Genomic DNA, 22,409 nt, shown 5'->3' on the forward strand with positions numbered 1-22,409 from the left:
ATGATCTTAGTTAGAGTTACTGATCAACACGTGGTTCCACTTTACTCACAAAATAGTGACAAAGCAACTACTGGAAGATATTCTGAACTTCACACTCAAAATACACTGCGTTGCAATTTAAGATAACATTAGATATTTTAGATCCAAACTTGAAATAAAGGTGATTAAATTTTCAATTAGGCTGAACTTAAGAAATCCATTGTCCTATGGACTTAGCAGACACGCGCTTAGCGTGTGATCTTACCACTTCAGACGCTCGCCACGGACAGACTGACCTGGGCTCCTACCGAGCGTGCTTCACAAATACAAACGGAAGTGACCAGAGAGGCAGCTTCCTATACCTACATGACAAGGGACGGACAGGACCATAGTAAGAATAGAAACCACTCTGCTTTTAGAAAGCGTAGCTACGTGTTCCGACGTTGGTCCTACTGTTCTCTAGCAGACAGACTTGTCTGCTACCATCAAGCATGCAACTAGAAATACATTTGCACATTCATTCTTTCACACAGAAGGGAAGGAGGATGACAGTATCTTATCATATACAGCATACAAAAGAAAGCGGATGTAGGTTCCGTATGAGACTGTGTGACATGAATTACATATAAACTGTGTTTTAAAGTGTAGTAGTGTGACAGATCGTTCTTGTTTATGTGTAAAAGTAACACGTTTCACTGCTCAGTCTCCTCACAGATAGTCAGAAACACTACAGTAAATTTAGAAGTGGAATGTATGCCGTAAATGACAACAGATTTAAGAAATTAACATGAAAGGAATCCAACAGAGACCTTTCAACTTGTCTTATATAGGCGTTACTGACCGCAGTGCCGTATTATGCCTGTTTACATATCTGTGTATTTCAATACACAAGCCCATACCAGTTTCTTTGGCGATAATTGTAGATGACCTGATTGTTCTCAATCATTTTTAGTATATGCAACACACCCATTTAGTAATCTGTTTCAGCAAATTGCTAATTTTTCACGGAAAGGAGAGACCTTGTTAGCTACAGTGCGTGTGTGTTGTTGCAGACATTAGCTCGCGTTTATCGTGTAAGTGTCCTAGTCCAAAGATATGACGCGAATGACAGATCTGCCAGTGAATCTGGAACGCTGGTAGTGCTCGTTAATGAAGAGAGCGTGGCGCACGCACAGTGGGGCGGGCTGGTGTGGAGTGCGTGCGGAGGCCTGTTCTGCCGCTGAGTGCAGTTTAGTGTCCTACAAGGGCGATCGCGCACCACGATACGGCGCGGTGCGGGGAATGAAATTTCAGCCGGCCAGGGCGTGGCCGACGCGTGGAACCGGCGCTTCATTCGTCCCACTAATTGAGCGCGGCCCGTGTTACCTGTCCGACGCTCTCGCGGGACGAGTAAGATACCTGCACGACTGATGGGGAGGGCCTAATTCTTCAATTCGCACGGCTTCTAGTCGTGTCACTTCCTTCCCGACTGCTGCGGACCTAGTGTACGACACATCCACAATAACTGCACTACATGGCGGCCTTCTTCAACGAAAACCTCTCACCTAATAACAAAGTAAGGGGTGACAATTGTTGAACAATGCAAAATGTACAGTCGTAACTTCTGAATGGTTTGCGTTATGAAGTTCAAATTACACGGCTCGCCGCAGGCATGATAAGAATTAGTATGCGCATGCGCACACGCATTGTTGTTGTCGGCCATTTGCACGAGAAAACAAGCAAAATGGCTCTAAGCACTACGGCACTTAACATCTGAGGTCATCCGTCCCCTAGACTTACAACTACTTAAACCTAACTAACCTAAGGACATCACACACACCCATGCCCGTGGCAAGATCGAACCTGCGACCGTAGCAGCAGCGCGGTTCCGGATTGAAGCGCCTAGAACCGCTCGGTCACACGGGCCGGCGAAAACAAGCAAAAATGGCGCATTTGGAGGACTGAGACTCCGCATTTCGCGATCGAGAAGTCTCTTCATCCTCAACAGGTGACTGCGTGTTGTGCAATGCCCAGTCAGTGAATAGTCGATGCCATATTCCTTGGTGGCACAGTGACTACGGTACGTGGTGGTTTTGGATGATGATTTCATCCCCGTTATCCGAAATGACCCTGGTTTCGACAAGATGTGTTTCATGCAAGACGGATCTCGACCCCATCAAAGCAGGGGAGTGTTTGATGTCCTGCAGGACCACTTTGGGGACATCATTCTGGCTCTGGGTATCCAGAGCTCACTGGCATGGGCCTCGATTGGCGGCCAAATTCTCCAGATCTGAACACATGGGACCCCTTTTCGTGGGGCTGTGTTATAGACAAGGTGTACACAATAACCCCAAAACCACTGGTGGGCTGAAAACAGCTATTCAGGAGGTGATCGACAGCACCCATGTTCCGACGCTTCAGCGGTTCATGCAGAATTTCTCTATTCGTCTGCGCCACATCATCACCAATAATGGGAGGCATATCTAACATAACTTAAATCTGCAACTTAAATCTGTAGTGACGTGCACATGTTGAGTAAACTGTGAGCATACAGTAGTTTGTAACTAATTTACCTTTTTTTATGTAGTTCAATAATTGTCACCCTGTACTATAACGTCCGCCACAGAAGAAATAAAAAAAAAAAATTGTAAAATTACCAAAAATCAGAGGCGTAAGGTTGAAAACAAATCACTCGCCAGGTCCGAATGGAATTACTGTTCGATTTTGCACAACAAACTCTTTGGTATTAGCCCCTTAGTTAGCTTGCATTTATCGCAGAGTTCCTAGACACTGGTAAAAAGAACACGTGATTCCTGTGTACAAGAAAGTTAAAAGGACGGACCTGCAAAGATACAGACCAATATCCTTAACATCGGTTGATTGTAGAATTCTTGAGCATATTCTGTGTTCGAATACAACAAATTTCCTTGAGACAGAAAAATTTCTCCCCTCTCAGCACAGATTTATTAAGTATCGGCTTAGCGATACTTAGCTTTTTTCATACGAAATCCTGCGAACCGTGCACGAGGGACAATAGGCAGGTTCGATATTCCTAAGTTTCCGGAAAGCGTTTGTCAGACTGCCGCACTGCAGATTGTAAACGAACGTCTGAACAGTTCGAAAACGTTCCCAGATATACGAGTGGCTCGAAGACGTCCTAGGTAATGCAGCCCAGTACGCTGAACTGGACGGGGAGTGATCATCAGCGACAAGGGATCGTCAGAAGCGTCCAGGACCCGCCTCTGTCCTTCCGCTCTGCGTGCCGCGGACGTTGCGTCCAGTCCCCAGGTGCGGCATTACACGTCTCGTGAAGCCGCGTTTCCACGGCGGCGGGCTGCCCGCCGTGTTTGCGAGCCGCCTCCCTCCCTGGCGCCCGGGGGCCGCGTGCTGCCGAGTTTAGCCCGGAGCCCACCCCCTGCTGCGTGATCAACTGGCCGCGGCTTCTCGGAAATTCTCATCGCGTGCCGAAAATTCCGCCTCGCCGCGGCGTTTTCCTCATGACGCAGGCACTCCCCTCCCGCCAATCGCTAGGCCGCGAAATAATCCCAGCAGAACTTCCAGCGTCGTCGTGTTCTTCCTCTATGTGGAGGCTTCTGGTGCGTCCCATACCTTCTTACAGCTGGTCATTGTCGCCCTGCAGTCACATACGTCATGTCGCCCCTGTGGTTCAGCTTTTCAAATTCAAATGTGTGTGAATTCCTAAGCGACCACACTGCTGAGGTCATCGGTCTCTAGACTTACACACTAGTTAAGCTAACTTATGCTAAGAACAACACACACACACCCATGCCCGAGTGAGGACTCAAACCTCCGGCGGGAGAGGCCGCGCAATCCGTGACATGGTTCCTCTGACCACGCAGCAATCTTCTCTTGTGGGGTAGTCCACATAGTTTCAACTATTTTACTGTTTTCTGAATGTCTTGTTTAACCCCAGCTGGGGCTTCTACTGTCCTCCATAACCCACTTGCATGTACAGGGTGGTCCATTGATAGTGACCGGGCCAAATACGAAATAAGCATCAAACGAAAAAACTACAAAGAACGAAACTCGTATAGCTTGAAGGGGGAAACGAGATGGCGCTATGGTTAGCCCACTAAATGGCGTTCCTACAGGTCAAACGGATATCAACTGCGTTTTATTAAATATGAACCCCCATTTTTATTACATATTCGTGTAGTACGTAAAGAAATATGAATGTTTTAGTTGGACCACTTTTTTCGCTTTGTGATAGATGGCGCTGTAATATTCACAAACGTATAAGTACGTGGTATCACGTAACATTCCGCCAGTGCGGACTGTATTTGCTTCGTGATACGTTACCTGTGTTAAAATGGACCATTTACCAATTGCGAAAAAGGTCGATATCGTGTTGATGTATGGCTATTGTGATCAAAATGCCCAACGGGCGTGTGGGATGTATGCTGCTCGGTATCCCGGACGACATCATCCAAGTGTCCGGACCGTTCGCCGGATAGTTGCGTTATTTAAGAAAACAGGAAGTGTTCAGCCACATGTGAAACGTCAACCACGACCTGCAACAAATGATGTTGCCCAAGTAGGTGTTTTAGCTGCTGTCACGGCTAATCCGCACATCAGTAGCAGAAAAATTGCGCGAGAATCGGGAATCTCATAAACGTCGGTGTTGAGAATGCTACATCAACATGGACTGCACCCGTACCATATTTCTATGCACCAGGGATTGCGCTGCGACGACTTTGAACGTCGTGTACAGTTCTCCCACTGGGGACGATGACGGATTTTTTTGCACGCTTTCTATTTAGCGACGAGGCGTCATTCACCAACAGCGGTAACGTAAACCGGCATAATATACACTATTGGGCAACGGAAAATCCACGATGGCTGCGACAAGTGGAACATCAGCAACCTTGGCGGGTTAATGTATCGTGCGGCATTATGGGAGGAAGGACTATTGGCCTCCATTTTAACGATGGCAATCTAAATGGTGCAGTGTATGCTGATTTCCTACGTAATGTTCTACCGATGTTACTACAAGATGTTTCACTGCATGACAGAATGGTCATGTACTTCCAACATGAAAGATGTCCGGCAGACAGCTCGCCTGCGGTTGATGCGGTATTGAATAGCCTATTTCATGATAGGTGGATTGGTCGTCGAAGCATTTCCCGCACGTTCACCGGATCTGACGTCCCCGGATTTCTTTCTGTGGGGAAAGTTGAAGCATATTTTCTATCTTGATCCACCGACAGCGCCTGACAACATGCGTCAGCGCATTGTCAATGCATGTGCGAACGTAAGGCGAACTACTCGCTGTTGAGAGGAATGTCGTTACAAAAAAATGGTTCAAATGGCTCTGAGCACTATGGGACTCAACTGCTGTGGTCATAAGTCCCCTAGAACTTAGAACTACTTAAACCTAACTAACCTAAGGACATCACACACATCCATGCCCGAGGCAGGATCCGAACCTGCGACGGTAGCGGTCGTGCGGTTCCAGACTGTAGCGCCTTTAACCGCTCGGCCACTCCGGCCGGCTAATGTCGTTACACATGTTGCCAAATGCATTGAGGTTGACGGACATCATTTTGAGCATTTATTGCATTGATGTGGTGTTTACAGGTAATCACACTGTAACAGCATGTATTCTCAGAAATGATAAGTTCACAAAGGTACATGTACCACATTGGAACAACCGAAATAAAATGTTCAAATGTACCTACGTTCTGTATTTTAATTTAAAAATACTACCTGTTACCAACTGTTCGTCTAAAATTGTGAGCCATATGTTTGTGACTATTACAGCGCGAAAAAAGTGGTGTAACTAAAACAGTCATATTTCTTTTCGTACTACACGAATATGCAATAATAAATGGGGGTTCCTATTTTAAAAAACGCAGTATATATCCGTTTGACCTATGGCAATGCCATCTTGCGGCCAACCATAGCGCCATCTGGTTTCCCCCTTCAAGCTAGACAAGTTTCGTTCTTTGTAGTTTTTTCGTCTGACGCTTATTTCGTGAGATATTTGGCCCGGCCACGATCAATGGATCACCCTGCATACTAGTATGGCATGATGGATGGGAGTCCCTGAAATTCAGCCACCTCCCGCAAGTCTTTAAATTAGACTTCACTTTGGCAACTCGCGTACCACTAATCTATCTCAGCAGTCATATCGGGGGCAGGTGACCTACTGTTTAACGTAGAATACAAACCAAGTGTCGTTCGTTGCATATCTTCGCATCCGTGTGAGGTGAAGAGTAGAGAAAAGTCAGACTGAAGAATTGCAAGGTTTACAGGCATCCGGTTTACCAGGAGACCACCAAACCCAACAGCACCTGAGCTTCTTATGTTCCTCAAAAATGCAACGGTGATTAAGCACGCTTCTCTCCGTTTATCCATACGTTTTCTTCCGATGTTATTCGTAATGCATGAACTGTAGGATTGTTATGAAACTGTTACTACCGAAGGTTTTCCAATCAGTCTTTTTTTTATGCCTGGAATGCCTTCAAATAAAAAGATTCCAAGTCAGGCGCTTCTCTTCAGTAAGAATCAGTTATGCAGACACGCTTGACTTACACTGAAGCGCCAAAGAAACTCGTATAGGCATGCGTATTCAAATACAGATATAAGTAAACAGCCAGAATGCGGAGATGCGCTGCTTCTTTTCGCACCAGAAGGCCGGCCCAAGAACGAAGAGCTCGCATTGTACTCTCCGAGCGACGAATTTTTGGATATTCACCTTTCCGTTGTTCCAGTTTTTCCAGTTTGGCTTGTGTGTAACACGTTCGATATACAGGGCTATTACAAATGATTGAAGCGATTTCATAAATTCACTGTAGCTCCATTCATAGACATATGGTCACGATACACTACAGATACGTAGAAAAACTCATAAAGTTTTATTCAGCTGAAGCTGCACTTCAGGTTTCTGCCGCCAGAGCGCTCGAGAGCGCAGTGAGACAAAATGGCGACAGAAGTCGAGAAAGCGTATGTCGTGCTTGAAATGCACTCACATCAGTCAGTCATAACAGTGCAACGACACTTCAGCACGAAGTTCAACAAAGATCCACCAACTGCTAACTCCATTCGGCGATGATATGCGCAGTTTAAAGCTTCTGGATGCCTCTGTAAGGGGAAATCAACGGGTCGGCCTGCAGTGAGCGAAGAAACGGTTGAACGCGTGCGGGCAAGTTTCACGCGTAGCCCGCGGAAGTCGACGAATAAAGCAAGCAGGGAGCTAAACGCACCACAGCCGGCGGTTTGGAAAATCTTACGGAAAAGGCTAAAGCAGAAACCTTACCGTTTACAATTGCTATGAGCCCTGACAACCGATGACAAAGTCAAACGCTTTGAATTTTCGGCGCGGTTGCAACAGCTCATGGAAGAGGATGCGTTCAGTGCGAAACTTGTTTTCAGTGATGAAGCAACATTTTTTCTTAATGGTGAAGTGAACAGACACAATGTGCGAATCTGGGCGGTAGAGAATCCTCACGCATTCGTGCAGCAAATTCGCAATTCACCAAAAGTTAACGTGTTTTGTGCAATCTCACGGTTTAAAGTTTACGGCCTCTTTTTCTTCTGCAAAAAAAAAAAAAACGTTAGAGGACACGTGCATCTGGACATGCTGGAAAATTGGCTCATGCCATAACTGGAGACCAACAGCGCCGACTTCATCTTTCAACAAGATGGTGCTCCACCGCACTCCCATCATGATGTTCGGCATTTCTTAAACAGAAGATTGGAAAACCGAAGGATCGGTCGTGGTGGAGATCATGATCAGCAATTCATGTCATGGCCTCCACGCTCTCCCGACTTAACCCCATGCGATTTCTTTCTGTGGGGTTATGTGAAAGATTCAGTGTTTAAACCTCCTCTACCAAGAAACGTGCCAGAACTGCGAGCTCGCATCAACGATGCTTTCGAACTCATTGATGGGGACATGCTGCGGCGAGTGTGGGAGGAACTTGATTATCGGCTTGATGTCTGCCGAATCACTAAAGGGGAACATATCGAACATTTGTGAATGCCTAAAAAAACTTTTTGAGTTTTTGTATGTGTGTGCAAAGCATTGTGAAAAAATCTCAAATAATAAAGTTATTGTAGAGCTGTGAAATCGCTTCAATCATTTGTAATAACCCCGTATGTTAAGTTCAGCTGATTTAAACTTTTTCAAACGAACAAAGAAATGATGATTTATTTAGTGTTACGGACACAACCCACACCTTTACGATCAGGCTTAGAAGTATTTTTTAACAGATATTTTTCTTGCTAATAGTGTTTGTAGATATCAACACACTAAATTTCAAAAACTCCGGTCACCTGCCTGGGACCAAACATCGCAAAGTTATTGATAATTGCTTGTCTCATTTTGTATTTTGTTTTTCTGTTATTTCTCATATTAAAATTACTGTCTAATGTGGACGTATTAGAAAAACACTTATGTTAAAACTGAAGGTAATTTGTAACGAATTAGCTGCAATCAGTTGCTTTTATAGGCGTCTATTTTTTTCCTCGGTGGCGTTTCAAAGTGGTTGGCAGCCCGTCTTGCAATGGAAGTCTTTAAGACAGCTATTGTAAAACGCCGTCAGTAAAAATATAGTGTTCACGTGAACTAGCATCTAGGGTTAACATCAATGAGGAATGCGAGTTCCTAAACGTAATTTATTGGCATGCTGTGTCGTATCCTTGCGTTACCCCTAGAGTAGCGCTCTACAGAAGTACGGTTCGGTAGTTCTGCTACAGTACAGTACATAAACCACGTAGCAAACGGTAGGATTACCGGTGCTATTGGTAGTATTGATAGGGAAAGAAACGTAAATGAATGTATGACAAACAAACTGGGAGCCGACGACTTCACTTTTGTTTGTTTTGCACATAATTAGAACCGCATGTTGTACACTGTTAGTCAGTTGTGTATTTTATATTCTTACAAAAAATAAATTGATTTTATAAATAACAAAAATTACATGATGCGTAAATTCTTTACTGTTGTGTAGCTACATAAATTACTTTTGATGCAAGTACAGTATACGTACAAAAATATTAAAAAAAAATTATTATTATTGTTGTTATTTTGTACTCAATGGAACGTTCGTCATCGTGATGAAAGGCAAGAGTTTCCTGTTATTACTGATCAGTGCAAGAGTTGTTTATGATTAACAGAAACATGTTTTACGTAAGTTCGACAGTATATTGAAGCGTTGTTTGATATATATTTTGCGTTTTTTTACCTTATTGTTCAGGAAATTCCGTTTTCTAGGGATATGTGATGAATCCGTATTTTTCTTTTTTTGTATTGCAACATCACCCTGTTTCACTCTAAAAATCAGTAATTTTCGAATAAAACCTGAATTATACATTGACAGTTTCAGTTTTGCTATAAATACCATTTCTTTTTAACTGACAGAGAGGAGAATAACACGTAAAGCGTACAGCAAAAATGTTCAGTGGTCGTTTATATACCTTCACTCAGTTCCTAGACTGTTCAATGCTTCCTGTTTCTAGGGGAATCTACGCAATAAGCCACTGATCGCACGCCCAAACAAAGCGTTCGAAACGCGGTAACGGCCGACAAGTATGCAACACACCTAATGTACAGCTAACACGGTAACGATCGTAACTGACCAAGGCTACTAGGAAAACTACGTGCTTCAAAATGGTTCAAATGGCTCTACGCCCTATAGGACTTAACACATGAGGTCATCAGTCCCCTAGACTTAGAACTCTTTAAACCTAACTGACCTAAGGACATCACACACATCCATGCCCGAGGCAGGATTCGAACCTGCGACCGTAGCAGCAGCGCGGTTCAGGACTGAAGCGCCTAGAACCGCACGGTCACAGCGGCCGGCAACTACGTTGTCTACGCTTACTTACGATAGCCTATGGTAGTCTTACAACTCTAGTTGTCCTATAAATATTAATGTTCAAATGGGTCTGAGCACTATGGGACTTAACATCTGAGGTCATCATTCCCCTAGAACTTAGAACTACTTAAATCTAACTAACCTAAGGACATCACACACATCCATGCCCGAGGCAGGATTCGAACCTGCGACCGTAGCAGCAGCACGGTTCGGGACTGAAGCGCCTAGAACCGCTCGGCCACTCCGGCCGGCTTAATATTAATGTCATGAGCGTTAGTAGTGGTGCTGTGATGTCACGTGACTAACCGGACCGCTATCTTAAGGAAAATATGTGGATCACGCGCGCGGGTCACGAATGGTTGGCCACACCTGTATTAAGCTATGTTCCTTAACAGGCTATTACCGGACAAATTAACATTAAACATGGGATATTTTGTCAACTTCGCGATCAGACACCGAGTGCCGAGACTAAATTTCACAAATTCAGGAGAGAAAGCTCATGCGTGTGTGAAACAGCGAGGGAGGGAGGGCCGGACGGTGTGCCCGAGCGCTTCTAGGCGCTATAGTCTGGAACCGCGCGACAGCTACGGTCGCAGGCTCGAATCCTGCCTGGGGCATGGTTGTGTGTGATGTCCCTAGGTTAGTTAGGTTTAAGTAGTTCTAAGTTCTAGGGGACTGATGACCCCATAGTGTTCAGAGCCATTTGAGTCATTTGAGGGAGGGAGGAAGTGGAGAGAGAGAGAGAGAGAGGGAGACGGAGGGAGACGGAAAGAAAAAAAAGTGTCACATCGTGTGGAAGACAACTCCAATAGGGACACTCGAGAAGATCTAATCAGGCAAGGACGGGGACTCAACCCAGCATCCACCTTAAGCAACTGAAGGTTGGTTGGTTAGGTTTAAAATAGGGGGGAAGGGACCAAACTATGAGGTCATCGATCCCGCGACTGAGGGAAATGAAGGGAAACGTAAATCTAGTGGGCCGGACCTAGAGCTGAAGCGCTCTTCTCGCGAATACCGGCCCTCTGCCTTACCAATCACTCCACGCTGTGCGACACAGAAAGTTCCAGATGCGCTTTTTCTGCTTGTCAGGTGGAGTGACTTTTGCCCGCAAAATTGCGCTGAGACTGGAAAGACAATCACTAGCTAGTTTACTCTAGAGTTAATTATGTCTCGGTAAACTAATCTTTCTTAAATGGTTTTTGTGTAGTTGACGACCTACCATCGCTGTACTGGTGCCATGTAACTGATTTGGAGCGACTGCAGGAGAGCAGAGTGCGCGCACACACACACACGGGCGCGCTGATTAACCTGCAGCCGGACGGCCCATTTCCCCGTTCGTGTCGGCGCTTGTCACTGCTAAGTTCAGCGCGATTCAGATGAGGTTGAGTGGCGCGCGTGGAAGTGCGTAGCCGCGGCATCCCCTTTAAGCCGGGGCGTGGCGGGGAAACTTCTGGAATGCGCATCGGCGGCTGGTATTTCCTAAAGTTACTGACACAATCCAAAAGTTTAAAATGCTCTCATAATCTACTCATTTAAAGCTATAATCCCGTGTTAAAGCCTCAACGCAATCTATATCTGCATCCAAACCTACCTGATTACTCTGCAACTGGCAGAAAAAGAGCCCTTCATAAGTTTTGGAACAAACAGAATAGTTTTGTATTTACTTCGAGAAATAACAGGAAAACAATTAAACGTATTGTGTTTGTTATTCCAACAGACAGAATGGTATTCACAGATCAATAAATTGAACATTTTACTTCATTTAACGACTCACAAAACACAAATAATTTCGTATTTTTGTGAAATAACGAAGATTTGCATTCGCAAAAGTTTTGGGACAAAGTGCAGAAATAAACCAAAAACTAGGAAATAATGAGGAATTAGTACTTCGTACTACTACCGCGACGTTGTAACACTTGGGTCAGCCATTTTGACATACTTTGTACAAGCTTCTGTCAGTACGAAATACCTACATTTTCCCATTCTTCTTGAAATCATCTCCAGATGGCTTGTTGTATGGGGACTCCTAGAATATTTCCTTCTAACGCATCCCATAAATTCTCTATGGGGTTCATGTCCGAACTTTGTGGAGGGGAATTGACAACTTTTGGATAGTTCTTCAGGAGCCTCAACCGCACAATATAGGCGGTATGTCTGGGGTAATCGCCCTGATAAAATTTGAAACAGTCTCCAATCCCCATATTTTCTGCGCTCTTCTTCAAACTGCTCTTTAGAATCTGCAGGTATATATTTTTACCCATTGTTTCGTCAATGAGGATCAAGTCACCCACTCCTTGGGCCAACATACAACCCCACATCATAACATGGCTACTGCCATATTTCACTGTAGCTTAAGTGTTTTTTTCTTCCCTTTCTTTATTGGGCTGCCGCCAGACCGGTATTTGTCGTCCGCAGCTCGTGGTCGTGCGGTAGCGTTCTCGCTTCCCACGCCCGGGTTCAAGGGTTCGATTCCCGGCGGGGTCAGGGATTTTCTCTGCCTCGTGATGACTGTGTGTTGTGTGATGTCCTTAGGTTAGTTAGGTTTAAATAGTTCTAAATTCTAGGGGAATGATGACCTCCGATGTTAAGTCCCACAGTGCTCAGAGCCATTTGAATCATTTTTGATATTCCCTACAGTACTTTCCTTCATATTCAGTAACGTTGCTATTTCTCGGCATGTTCTTCCCTTTTCGTGGTCGAATGTTACTAACTGCCTCTGTTCAAAAGTGCTGTTTTCACCTCTACGTATCATTGTGTAAAACCACACTTGTGTTTCCTTTGAGCTCTCGACAGGTAATGGCTGACATCGCAGGAAGTAACGAATAACAGAGACATGCCCACTGACACTGTTGCCAACATTTGTACCAAGACTTTTGAAGTTCAGAGTTTCATATCTCGCAGTAGGAAATGGGTCTTGTTCTGTTGTAAACAAGCAAACATAAGTGATTGCACTTTTCGTCGCCCATAATTACATATACAACTTACAGGCGTACATCAAATGGTTCAAATGGCTCTGATCACTATGGGACTTAACATCTGTGGTCATCAGTCCCCTAGAACTTAGAACTACTTAAACCTAACTAACGTAAGGACATCACACACATCCATGCCCGAGGCAGGATTCGAACCTGCGACCGTAGCAGTCGCCTGGTTCCGGACTGAGCGCCTTAACCACGACACCACCGCGGCCGGCAGGCGTACATCCTTATTTATGTATTAACGATTATAAATTCTTTCATACCCAGACATACTGTGCACAATGGTTGTCCCAAAGCTTATGAGACGCACTGTAAATACCTGGCAACTGTTTCATCGAACACGTTCAAGCTACTTTTCTACCGTTCCACACTCGAATAGCGCGCTGGAAAAAGGAACAACTGAATCTTTCCTTGCGAACTACGTACATGAGCGCCAGCAAACTATTTTTGCGTTCGGAGGAGAGAGTTAGTGACTGAAATTTCATGAGAAGGTCCGGCCGCAACGGAAAACGTCTTTATTTTAATGATTGCCAACCCAATTCGCGTGTCATGTGCGTGACACTCACCCCTATTTCGCGATAACGCCTAAAGAGCTGCCCTTCTTTGTACTTCATAGATGTTCTCCGTCAGCCTTATCTCATGCGGATGCCCCACAGCGCAGCAATACTCCAGCAGTGGACGGACATGTGTAATGTGAGCAGTTTGTTTAGTAGACCTGTTACATTTTCTAAGAGTTCTGCCAATAAGTCGCAGTCTTTGGTTTGGTTTCCCCACAATATTATCTATGTGGCTGCTCCAATTTAAGTTTTTCGTAACTCTAATTCCTAAGTATTTAGTTGAATTCACACCCTTAGATCTCCGTCATTTATCGTGCAACCGAAATTTAGCGGATTCATTTTAATACGCATATGGTTGACTTCACACTTTTCATTACTTACACTGAAGTGCCACTTTTCGCACCATTGAGATACCTTGTCTAAATCGTTTTCCAATTGGTTTTGATCATATGACGGTAAATGGCAGCATCATCTGCAAAAAATATAAGAGGGCTGCTCAGGTCGTCTCTTAACTGCTTACGTAGATCCCAGCAGGGGAACTGTAACATTTCCTTGGGGAACGCCAGATATTACTTACGTTTTTCTCGATGACTTTTCGTCAGTTATTGCAAACTGCGACCTTTCTGATAGGAAATCAGGAATCCAGCCACACAGCTGAGACGACACTCCATAGACACGAAATTTGATTCGCAGTCGACTGTGAGGAACACTATCGAAGGCCTTCTGGAAATCTAAAAATATGGAATCAATCTCACACCCCCGTCGACACCATTCATTAAAACTAGTCAACTGTTACAGTCAGAAACTGTGTTCATGTCTTTAGGCGCACAAATTTAGCCAGACTGGATTCATCCAGTATTTGAAAATGAGAGCACTTTGCGAATTTCGTATGTAATTTTCCTCGCTGGCACCTCCTACTAAATGATGAAAGGAAACAAGTTTATCACTTACTACATTTTGTTATTCGTGCAATAAAACTGCAGCATCAGGCATGACGTTTTAATTTATGAACTGTTCTCGGCTGACTCTGTTCCCAACGCATTTTGCAGACAACATCCACTTATTCACCCAATGTACCTGCAAAGCTATATTTATATCCGAAACACAGTTGAAGTATGAGATCATGAACACTGGTGTGAGTGAAAAACTAGTTTCTGCTTAAAACGGAGCGCTAATTACCCAAACTATACTCATCCATTGTGTGATATCGACAGTTCTTCGCGAATTATAATAAACGTTAAACGTAATTTCAAGCGTTTTCTAAGCTTTTTCTAACTTACTTGCTTAAAGTCCAATATTTAATACATTAACTCGGTTGTAACATTTCTCAGACGTTTCAAGATATTGTATACATGGAAGCTCGAATCTTTACAGAATCGTGGCCGTTGTGTTTCTGTTTCTAGATTCCTTCAATAATGATAGTGTAAGCAGCCAATCACTTACCAAAGTCCTAATGATATTCTTTGGGGATAGTGGCGATTAAAAACTTCGAAAAAAAAAAGCTTAACGGAATTTAACACTTTAGATGATGTCTTCACAGGATGTCTTTCTTCCCCCCCGTCAGTCTTATGATTGGTTTGATGCGAACCGTCACGATTTCCTCTCCTGTGCGCCAACCTCTTAACCTCAGAGTTGCACTTGCAACCCACGTCCTCAATTATTTGCTAGATGTATTCCAATCTCTGTCTTCCTCTACAGTTTTTGTCCTCTACAGCTCTCTCTAGTACCATGGAAGTTAATCCCTTATGCCTTCATAGATGTCGTACCGCCATGTCCCTTCTTCTTGTCAGTGTTTTCCACATTTTCCTTTCCTCTCCGATTTTGCGCAGAACATTCGTCTGCAGCACCACGTCTCAAATGCTTCGATTCCCTTCTGTTCCGGTTTTCCCACAGTCTACGTTTCACTACCATACAATGCTGTGCTCCAAACGTACATTTTCAGAAATTTTTTCCTCAAATTAAAGTCTATGTTTGATACTATTGGACTTCTCTTGCCCAGGAATGCCCTTTTGCTAGTGCTAGTCTGCTTTTGATGTCCCCTTTGCTCCGTCTGTCATTGGTTATTTTGCTGCCTAGGTAGCAGAATTCATTAACTTCATCTACTTCGTGACCATCAATCCTGATGTTCAGGTTTTCGCTGTCCTCATTTCTGCTACATCTCATTACTTTCGTCTTTCTTAGATTTGCTCTCAGTCCATAGTCTGTATTCATTAGACTGTTTATTCCATTCAGCAGATCCTATAGTTCTTCCTCACTTTCACTCAGGACAGCAATGTCAACAACGCATCGTATCATTGATATCCTTTCACCTTGCATTTTGATTCCACGCCTGAACCTTTCCTTTATTTCCATCATTGCTTCTTCGAAGTACAGATTGAACGGTAGAGGCGAAAGACTACATCCTTGTATTACACACTTTTTAATCCGCGCGCTTCGTTCGTGTTCGTCCACTCGTATTATTCCCTCCAGGCCCTTGTACATGTTATATATTACCCGTCTCTCCCTGCAGCTTACCCCTTTTTTCCTCTTCCATTCGAACATCTTTCACCATTTGATATTGTCGAACGCTTTTTCCAGGTCGATAAATCTCATGAACGTGTCTTGATTTTTAGTCTTGCTTCCATTATCAAACGCAATCAGAATTGCTTCTCTGATGCCTTTACCTTTTTTAAAGAAAAACAGAGTCATAAACACATCCTCAGTTTTCTTTTCCGTTCTTCTGTATATTATTCCCGCCAGGAACTTGGATACATGACCTGTTAATTTGATTGCGCGATAATTCTCGCAGTTGTCAGCTCTTCCAATCTTCGGAATTGTATAGACGATATTTTTCCAAAAGTCAGATGGTATATCGCCAGACACATACATTCTACACACCAACGTCAATAGTCATTTTGTTGTCACCCCCCCCCCCCCCCTCCCAATGATTTTAGAAATTCTGATGGAATGTTATCCATCCTTTCTCTTTTATTTGATCTTAAGTTTTCCGCAACACTTTTAAATTCCGACTCTAATACTGGATCCGTTATCACTTCAAAATCTACTCCTGTCTCTTCTTTCATTACATCAGACGAATTTTCCCCCTCATAGAGACTTTCAATGTATGCTCTCTGCTCTGCATTTAAAAGTGGAATTCCCGTTACACACAAAATGTTGCCATCCTTGCTTTTAAATTCACCGATGATTGTTTTGACTTTTCTATATGCTTATTCAGTACTTACGATAATCATTTCTTTTTCTACATCTTCACAGTCTTCATTCAGCCATTTCGTTTTAGCTTCCCTGCACTTCGTATTTATTTCATTCCTCAGCGACTTGTATTTCTGTGTTCCTGAATTTCCCTGAACATTTTTGTGCTTCTTTCTTTCATCGATCAACTGAAGTATTTCTCCTATTACCCATGGTTTCTTTGCAGTTATCTTCTTTGTACCTATGTTTTTCTTTCCATCTTCTGTGATTGCCCCTTTTTAGAGATGTGCATTTCTCTTCAAGTGTACTGCCTACTGAGCTATTCCTTCTTGCTGTTCTATAGCCTTAGAGAACTTCAAGCGTATCTCATCGTTCCTTAGTACTGCCATATTCCATTTCTTTGCGCATATATTCTTCCTGACTAATATCTTAAACTTCAGCCTACTGTTCATCAATATTAAATTGTAATCTAAGTCTGTATCTGCTCCTGGGTACGCCTTACAATCGAGTACCTGGTTTCGGAATCTCTGTCTGGCTATGATGTAACGTAACCGAAATCTTCCTGTATCTCTCGGCCTTTTCCAAGTATACCTCCAGCTCATGTGATTCCTGAACATAGCATTCGCTATTACTAGTTGAAATTTATTACAGAACTCAATTAGTCTTTCTCCTCTCTCATTCGTAGTACCAAACCGATTCCTCCCGATTGATACGATACCCGTATTAGGTAAAATTACGCTCCGAATACTTTTGCGCCGATCGTGCAATACACTGTTCGCCCTAGGAGAAATTTCGTGATCTTTCTGTAAGAAAGGGTACATCAGGTTCCTTCTCCATTATTATCGAACAGTCTATACTCCTCAACATCCAGGTAACTTCCACCACCGAGGAAAAAAAATGAGGTCAGAATATAGACACGTCCGTGATATTACATACCGGTACAGTTACGGAACTTTTACCATTGAGATAAAAAAAGAAACAAGAATCTGATGACAATATTTATGAATGTACAGCATGTCACAGCACTGGTCACCAAGAGATGTTTCCTGGTTTGCAGCCCAGTTAATGTTTACACATGGTGTGCCATATTTTTGAATACGGTGTCGCTGGTTGTAAAACAACAGAATCATTTCTTAACCAGTTGCTGATGGGCGTATTACCTTAAAATAAGTCTAAGTCTCCGAGGAACATCGAGAACAATAGATCTTAATCTTAGTTTAGTAGCGTTTTATTGTATTTCTTATGAATTACAGTTGTCATTATTCCACGACATTGTCCAACTCTGTTCTCCAGCAGGGTCGAGTGCAGATCTCGGTTCAAAAGGTTCAAATGGCTCTGAGCACTATGGTACTTAACTGCTGAGGTCATCAGTCCCCTAGAACTTAGAACTACTTAAACCCAACTAACCTAAGGACATCACACACATCCAAGCCCGAGGCAGGATTCGAACCTGCGACCGTAGCGGTCGCGCGGCTCCAGACTGTAGCGCCTAGAACCGCTCTGCCACTTCGGCCGGCGCAGATCTCGGTTGTCGGTTGTTTTGTACTAGTATATGGTATCTGCGTCCCATACACCTGAAGTAAGCTGCCGAAGTAACGTGTAAAAGTAGCTACACTTACTCGCCGCAAAACTCTAAGATTCGGAGATTCTCAATTCCCCCGTGGTTTCATATTTGGGAATAGCATTTCCCAGTCAAGCAGCCATGAAATAAGTGTTTTTAAGGCACTTCATTTGTTCGAAAGGAGTTCCCATAATACCAATGTCGGCGGAGCGTGAAAATTCTACCCATCGTGCCAACTGTATAATGCGGTGAACGTCTTTTTATATCGTGCCTAGTTTTTATCATTTATCTCTCACTTCTGTGGATGCTCATGTGACGAATAGACTGGTTTAAGAAAAGTTCATAGAAGAATCTGATGTAGCGAAGATTCTTCTGAAGCGAAGGAAAAGTAGCAAGCACCAGCTGAGATAGTGCAGTGGTGATAATTTGGACACACATTCCGGAGGACCGGGTTCATTTCCCTGTCTGGTCATCCAGATTTAGGTTTTCCGTGATTTTTCCTAAATCGCTCAAGCCGAAATGCTAGAATGGTTTCCTTGAAACGGCCAGGGTCAATTTTCTTGCCCAATACGGGCTTGCGTCCTATCTCTAAAATCCTCATCGTCGACGGACGTTACAACATAATCTCCCTTCTCTCTACCACAGGTCTACCAGTATATTATCCCAGGAAGACGAGGAATATGCGCCGTTACTCATGTAAACCGAATGAAGGCTTCACAATGGCGCACACGTACCCTTCCCAAGAACTGTCCCCGTGTGCACCAGTGACAGAAAAACTTTTGTTTATATGCCCACGTACTTTCATTTACTACAAAGACTGTCGTAAGGAACAAAGATAAAAGACAGCTTGTGAACAACATGGTTTCCATACGCATATACGTTCGAATTTCGAACCTAGGAACATTATTGAGAAGTAGCTATTTAAGAATGAAATATATCTTGTAGAAGATACCATAGAATTAGGTCTTACACAACGTACATTACTTGTGACGCAAGATATTGTGCCATCGATGATTAGGAAAATAGCATGAAAAATATTCAATGTTCCTCGATAAAGCCGTCAGAAGGACAAGGACGAATAGCCAACATTTCCTGGAAATGTCGGGAAGACTTCCAGTACTGTGGCGCGGCCAGCAATCGTGGCCCATTCAGTGAACCGATCTCCAGACAATGGGCGCTATCGTGGATCGACTAATAGTCTTGGTCGTTGCAGGATTTTATGGCAGCAAAGAATGCTGTAAGCCAACGGAAAGAATTCTTTATGCGCTGAGTCACTCGAACGAGATTCGCAGCTTAGATGCCTCGCGTACCATACGTCTGCCAGCGTTGTTTGTTCAATATTCTGCCTCCAATTCCACGTGCAAAACCTTAACTTTACAGCGACTTCCGCCTGCGGATGTATATATGTATACATCCGGTTTGAAAATGATGATATCTTACAAGTAAAATGGTGCAAAACGTAAGCATACTGACGCCAGACACCAGCATGTCATTCTTGAAAGGAAGGAGTATTACCGTTTAACATGCCATCGACGGGGCTGTTAAAGGCATCGCTGAGAAGGTGGGAAATAATTTGAGGAGCGTGACATACAACTTACACATGATCAGGCACCACTGCGGATCGCAGAAGGTGATCCGCAGACTATGGCATGAATAGAAATACTTGGCAAACTCAAACGGCTGGCTGCCCAAAAATAAACCTTAATAAGTTGGAGCTGGTTGCATAAGGGGCGATTTTGCGTACTAAACCACAGTCACATCATGCTTCTAGTAGGTATGTTATACACTGAATCGTAGAGACCTGCCTCATCATTTAAAATAGATTAATAAGACTGTTACACTATTATTTGAGGCTGTTATGTTTTCTGCTGCCTTTAGACCATGGATTTCTCGGAACTCAGCATGAAAGCACCGATTTAAAGACGATCTGGATAGCGTGCTTTTGAAGTTAAGTAACGTTTTTAATTTATAATGTAACTTCGTAGCCTTCGCGTCTGTGTTCCAAATTATATTGTTGAGTAATTCAAAACTATTCACAAAAACTTTGGAAAAAACTATCAGTTTTTTCGCCATAACTAATTTCGGAACGGAGGTAATTGCGGGTGCAGGTTTCAAACTAGATATTGTGGGGAAGTAGGGGAAGGTTTGGGGGATTAGATTTCCCAACAAGAAACAGCCGGCCGGTGTGGCCGTGCGGTTCTAGGCGCCTCAGTCTGGACCCACGTGACCGCTACGGTCTCAGGTTCGAATCCTGCCTCGGACATGGATGTGTGTGACGTCCTTAGGTTAGTTAGGTTTAAGTAGTTCTAAGTTCTAGGGTACTGATGACCTTAGAAGTCAAGTCCCATAGTGCTCAGAGCCATTTGAACCACTACAAGGGCTTAAGTATTTGGCTTACGTTTCACTCAAAAATCCACAATACTTACGGAATCTAGTATAAGAAATCATTAAAAACAGAAACTAATTTTTGAAAAATTTTAAAATAGTAAGTACACGACTAGATTACACTGTTTTCAGAAGGTGAGCATACAGTACCCCCCCCCCCCCCTCCCCCACGCTCCCATAGTATTGCGAGGGGTAAGCCCGTCTTACATTGTCTGTCATTTAATGTTGGATGAGCATCTTCCGGATGCTCTCGCGCTCTATCTTATGTATTAGCACTATTCGTTTAGGGTCCCAGCCCAACGGACACTGAATCTATGTACCCGGAAGGTATCTATGCAAAGGTGCTGGAAAATTGCCCTCGGGAGGGAAAGAAAGAAAATGGTTCAAATGGCTATGAGCACTATCGGACTTCTGAGGTCATCAGTCTCCTAGAACTGAGAACTACTTAAACCTAACTAACTTAAAGACATCACACACATCCATGCCTGAGGCAGGATTCGAACCTGCGACCGGAGCGGTCGCGCGGTTCCAGACTGTAGCGCCTAGAACCGCTCGGCCACACTGGCCGGTTAGAGGGAAAGATCCAAGCTCGTTTTCCGCTAGGAGATGCAATTTTAGTCTGCCACGAAGCTTCACTGCTGAACGCCCTACAGTGCAGACGAGATTTCTTCGTGCAGTTCTGGCTTACGTACACTGCGTGGTAACTTGCAACTTTATTTAGTATAGCAATGGTGGTGTAAAGCCCGTAAATCGAGTGAAAAACGGCTATAGAGTGACGGAGATGTCCATCTGATTCGGCGGGCGGTGACCGGCGACCCGCGCCTGCCTGCAGGTGCGACCACACCCCGCGCCGTGCCCGGCAGCCAACAGGTACGGCAGAGAAGCTCGGCCCTCTACTCACCGATGCTGAGGATAGCCGGCAGCGCTGCCAGCAGCAGCCACAGGCGCACGTCCGCCTTCGCCATGCCTCGCGCCATCGCCACTTGACTTGCAGCTGGAGCCTGCTCTGCTGGTGTACGGGAGCTACTGCTGCTGCTGCTGCTGCTAACCGCTGACAAGTCCTTCCCGCACTGGCTGCGCCGCCGCCTCCAGGACCGGCCAGGCCCGGCTATCGGGTCGCGCTGGGGGAGGGGTGGGGGGAAACCGGCCGGCAGGGTGACGCGGGAGAGGTGGGGGGTGCTGGGTGGCGAGCGGGCAGGCGCCACCCCTCCCTCCCCCCCCCTCGTCAAGCGACGGTGGCGGCGTTGCCTTATCCTGCTGTTCTCCCCCGCGGCTGCGTCACGCCACAACCGTCGAGCAGCGCAACAATTGGCCGCTGAATAATCGAAGCATCTGTGCCGGGGCCGGGCAGATACAGCGGCAGGGGCGAGCGTGAATAACCCGGCAGTCGCACGCTGCCGCCCTCCCCCACCAACTGCCGTCCAACTACAGCCACTTCTCACACCGGCAACGTATCTGCTCTGCACTGTGAACTACGGCAACGGCTGTACCACTACGTCCAGGAAGGAAGCTCTTAGTGCTATGTTGATAGTGTTAGTACAGCAACCAGCCACAAATTTACTTTCAGTTCCTTTATTCAGAGGGTACCGTTACCGGTTTCGAATCGTTGTGATTCATCCTCGGACGGTTTACACGCTTTCTTTATGACATATGGTGTGTTTTTTACAGATTAATTGTCCTAAAATATAAATAATACATAATTATAAGCACGCCCACCGTAAATCAGGAATATACAAACTCAAATGTGATACATGCCCAAAATTCTACATTGGACAGACAGGTAGAAGTTTTGAAATTAGATACAAAGAACATATTGATGCTTTAAGACTTGGTAACTTGAATAAATCAGCATTTTCAGCCCGTATTGCTGAAGAAAACCATTCAGTGAGAAACAATAAGGACAACTTAAAAACTTTGCATATAGCAGAAAAAGGAG

General features: G+C 44.4%; 1 protein-coding gene across 1 annotated transcript in view; it reads right to left on the reverse strand.

Moving 5' to 3' along the window:
• The window catches only part of LOC126416073 (protein FAM151B), a 362,218-nt gene extending 340,658 nt beyond the window's left edge, over positions 1–21,560 (reverse strand). The window contains exon 1 of the mRNA XM_050083554.1: positions 21,375–21,560. Coding sequence (XP_049939511.1) covers positions 21,375–21,450 — 76 coding nt within the window. The 5' untranslated portion in view covers positions 21,451–21,560. The remainder of the gene's footprint in view (positions 1–21,374) is intronic.
• Positions 21,561–22,409: the final 849 nt, after the last annotated feature.

Source organism: Schistocerca serialis, chromosome 8 (genome assembly GCF_023864345.2).
Source record: "Schistocerca serialis cubense isolate TAMUIC-IGC-003099 chromosome 8, iqSchSeri2.2, whole genome shotgun sequence".
Lineage (NCBI taxonomy): Eukaryota > Metazoa > Arthropoda > Insecta > Orthoptera > Acrididae > Schistocerca > Schistocerca serialis.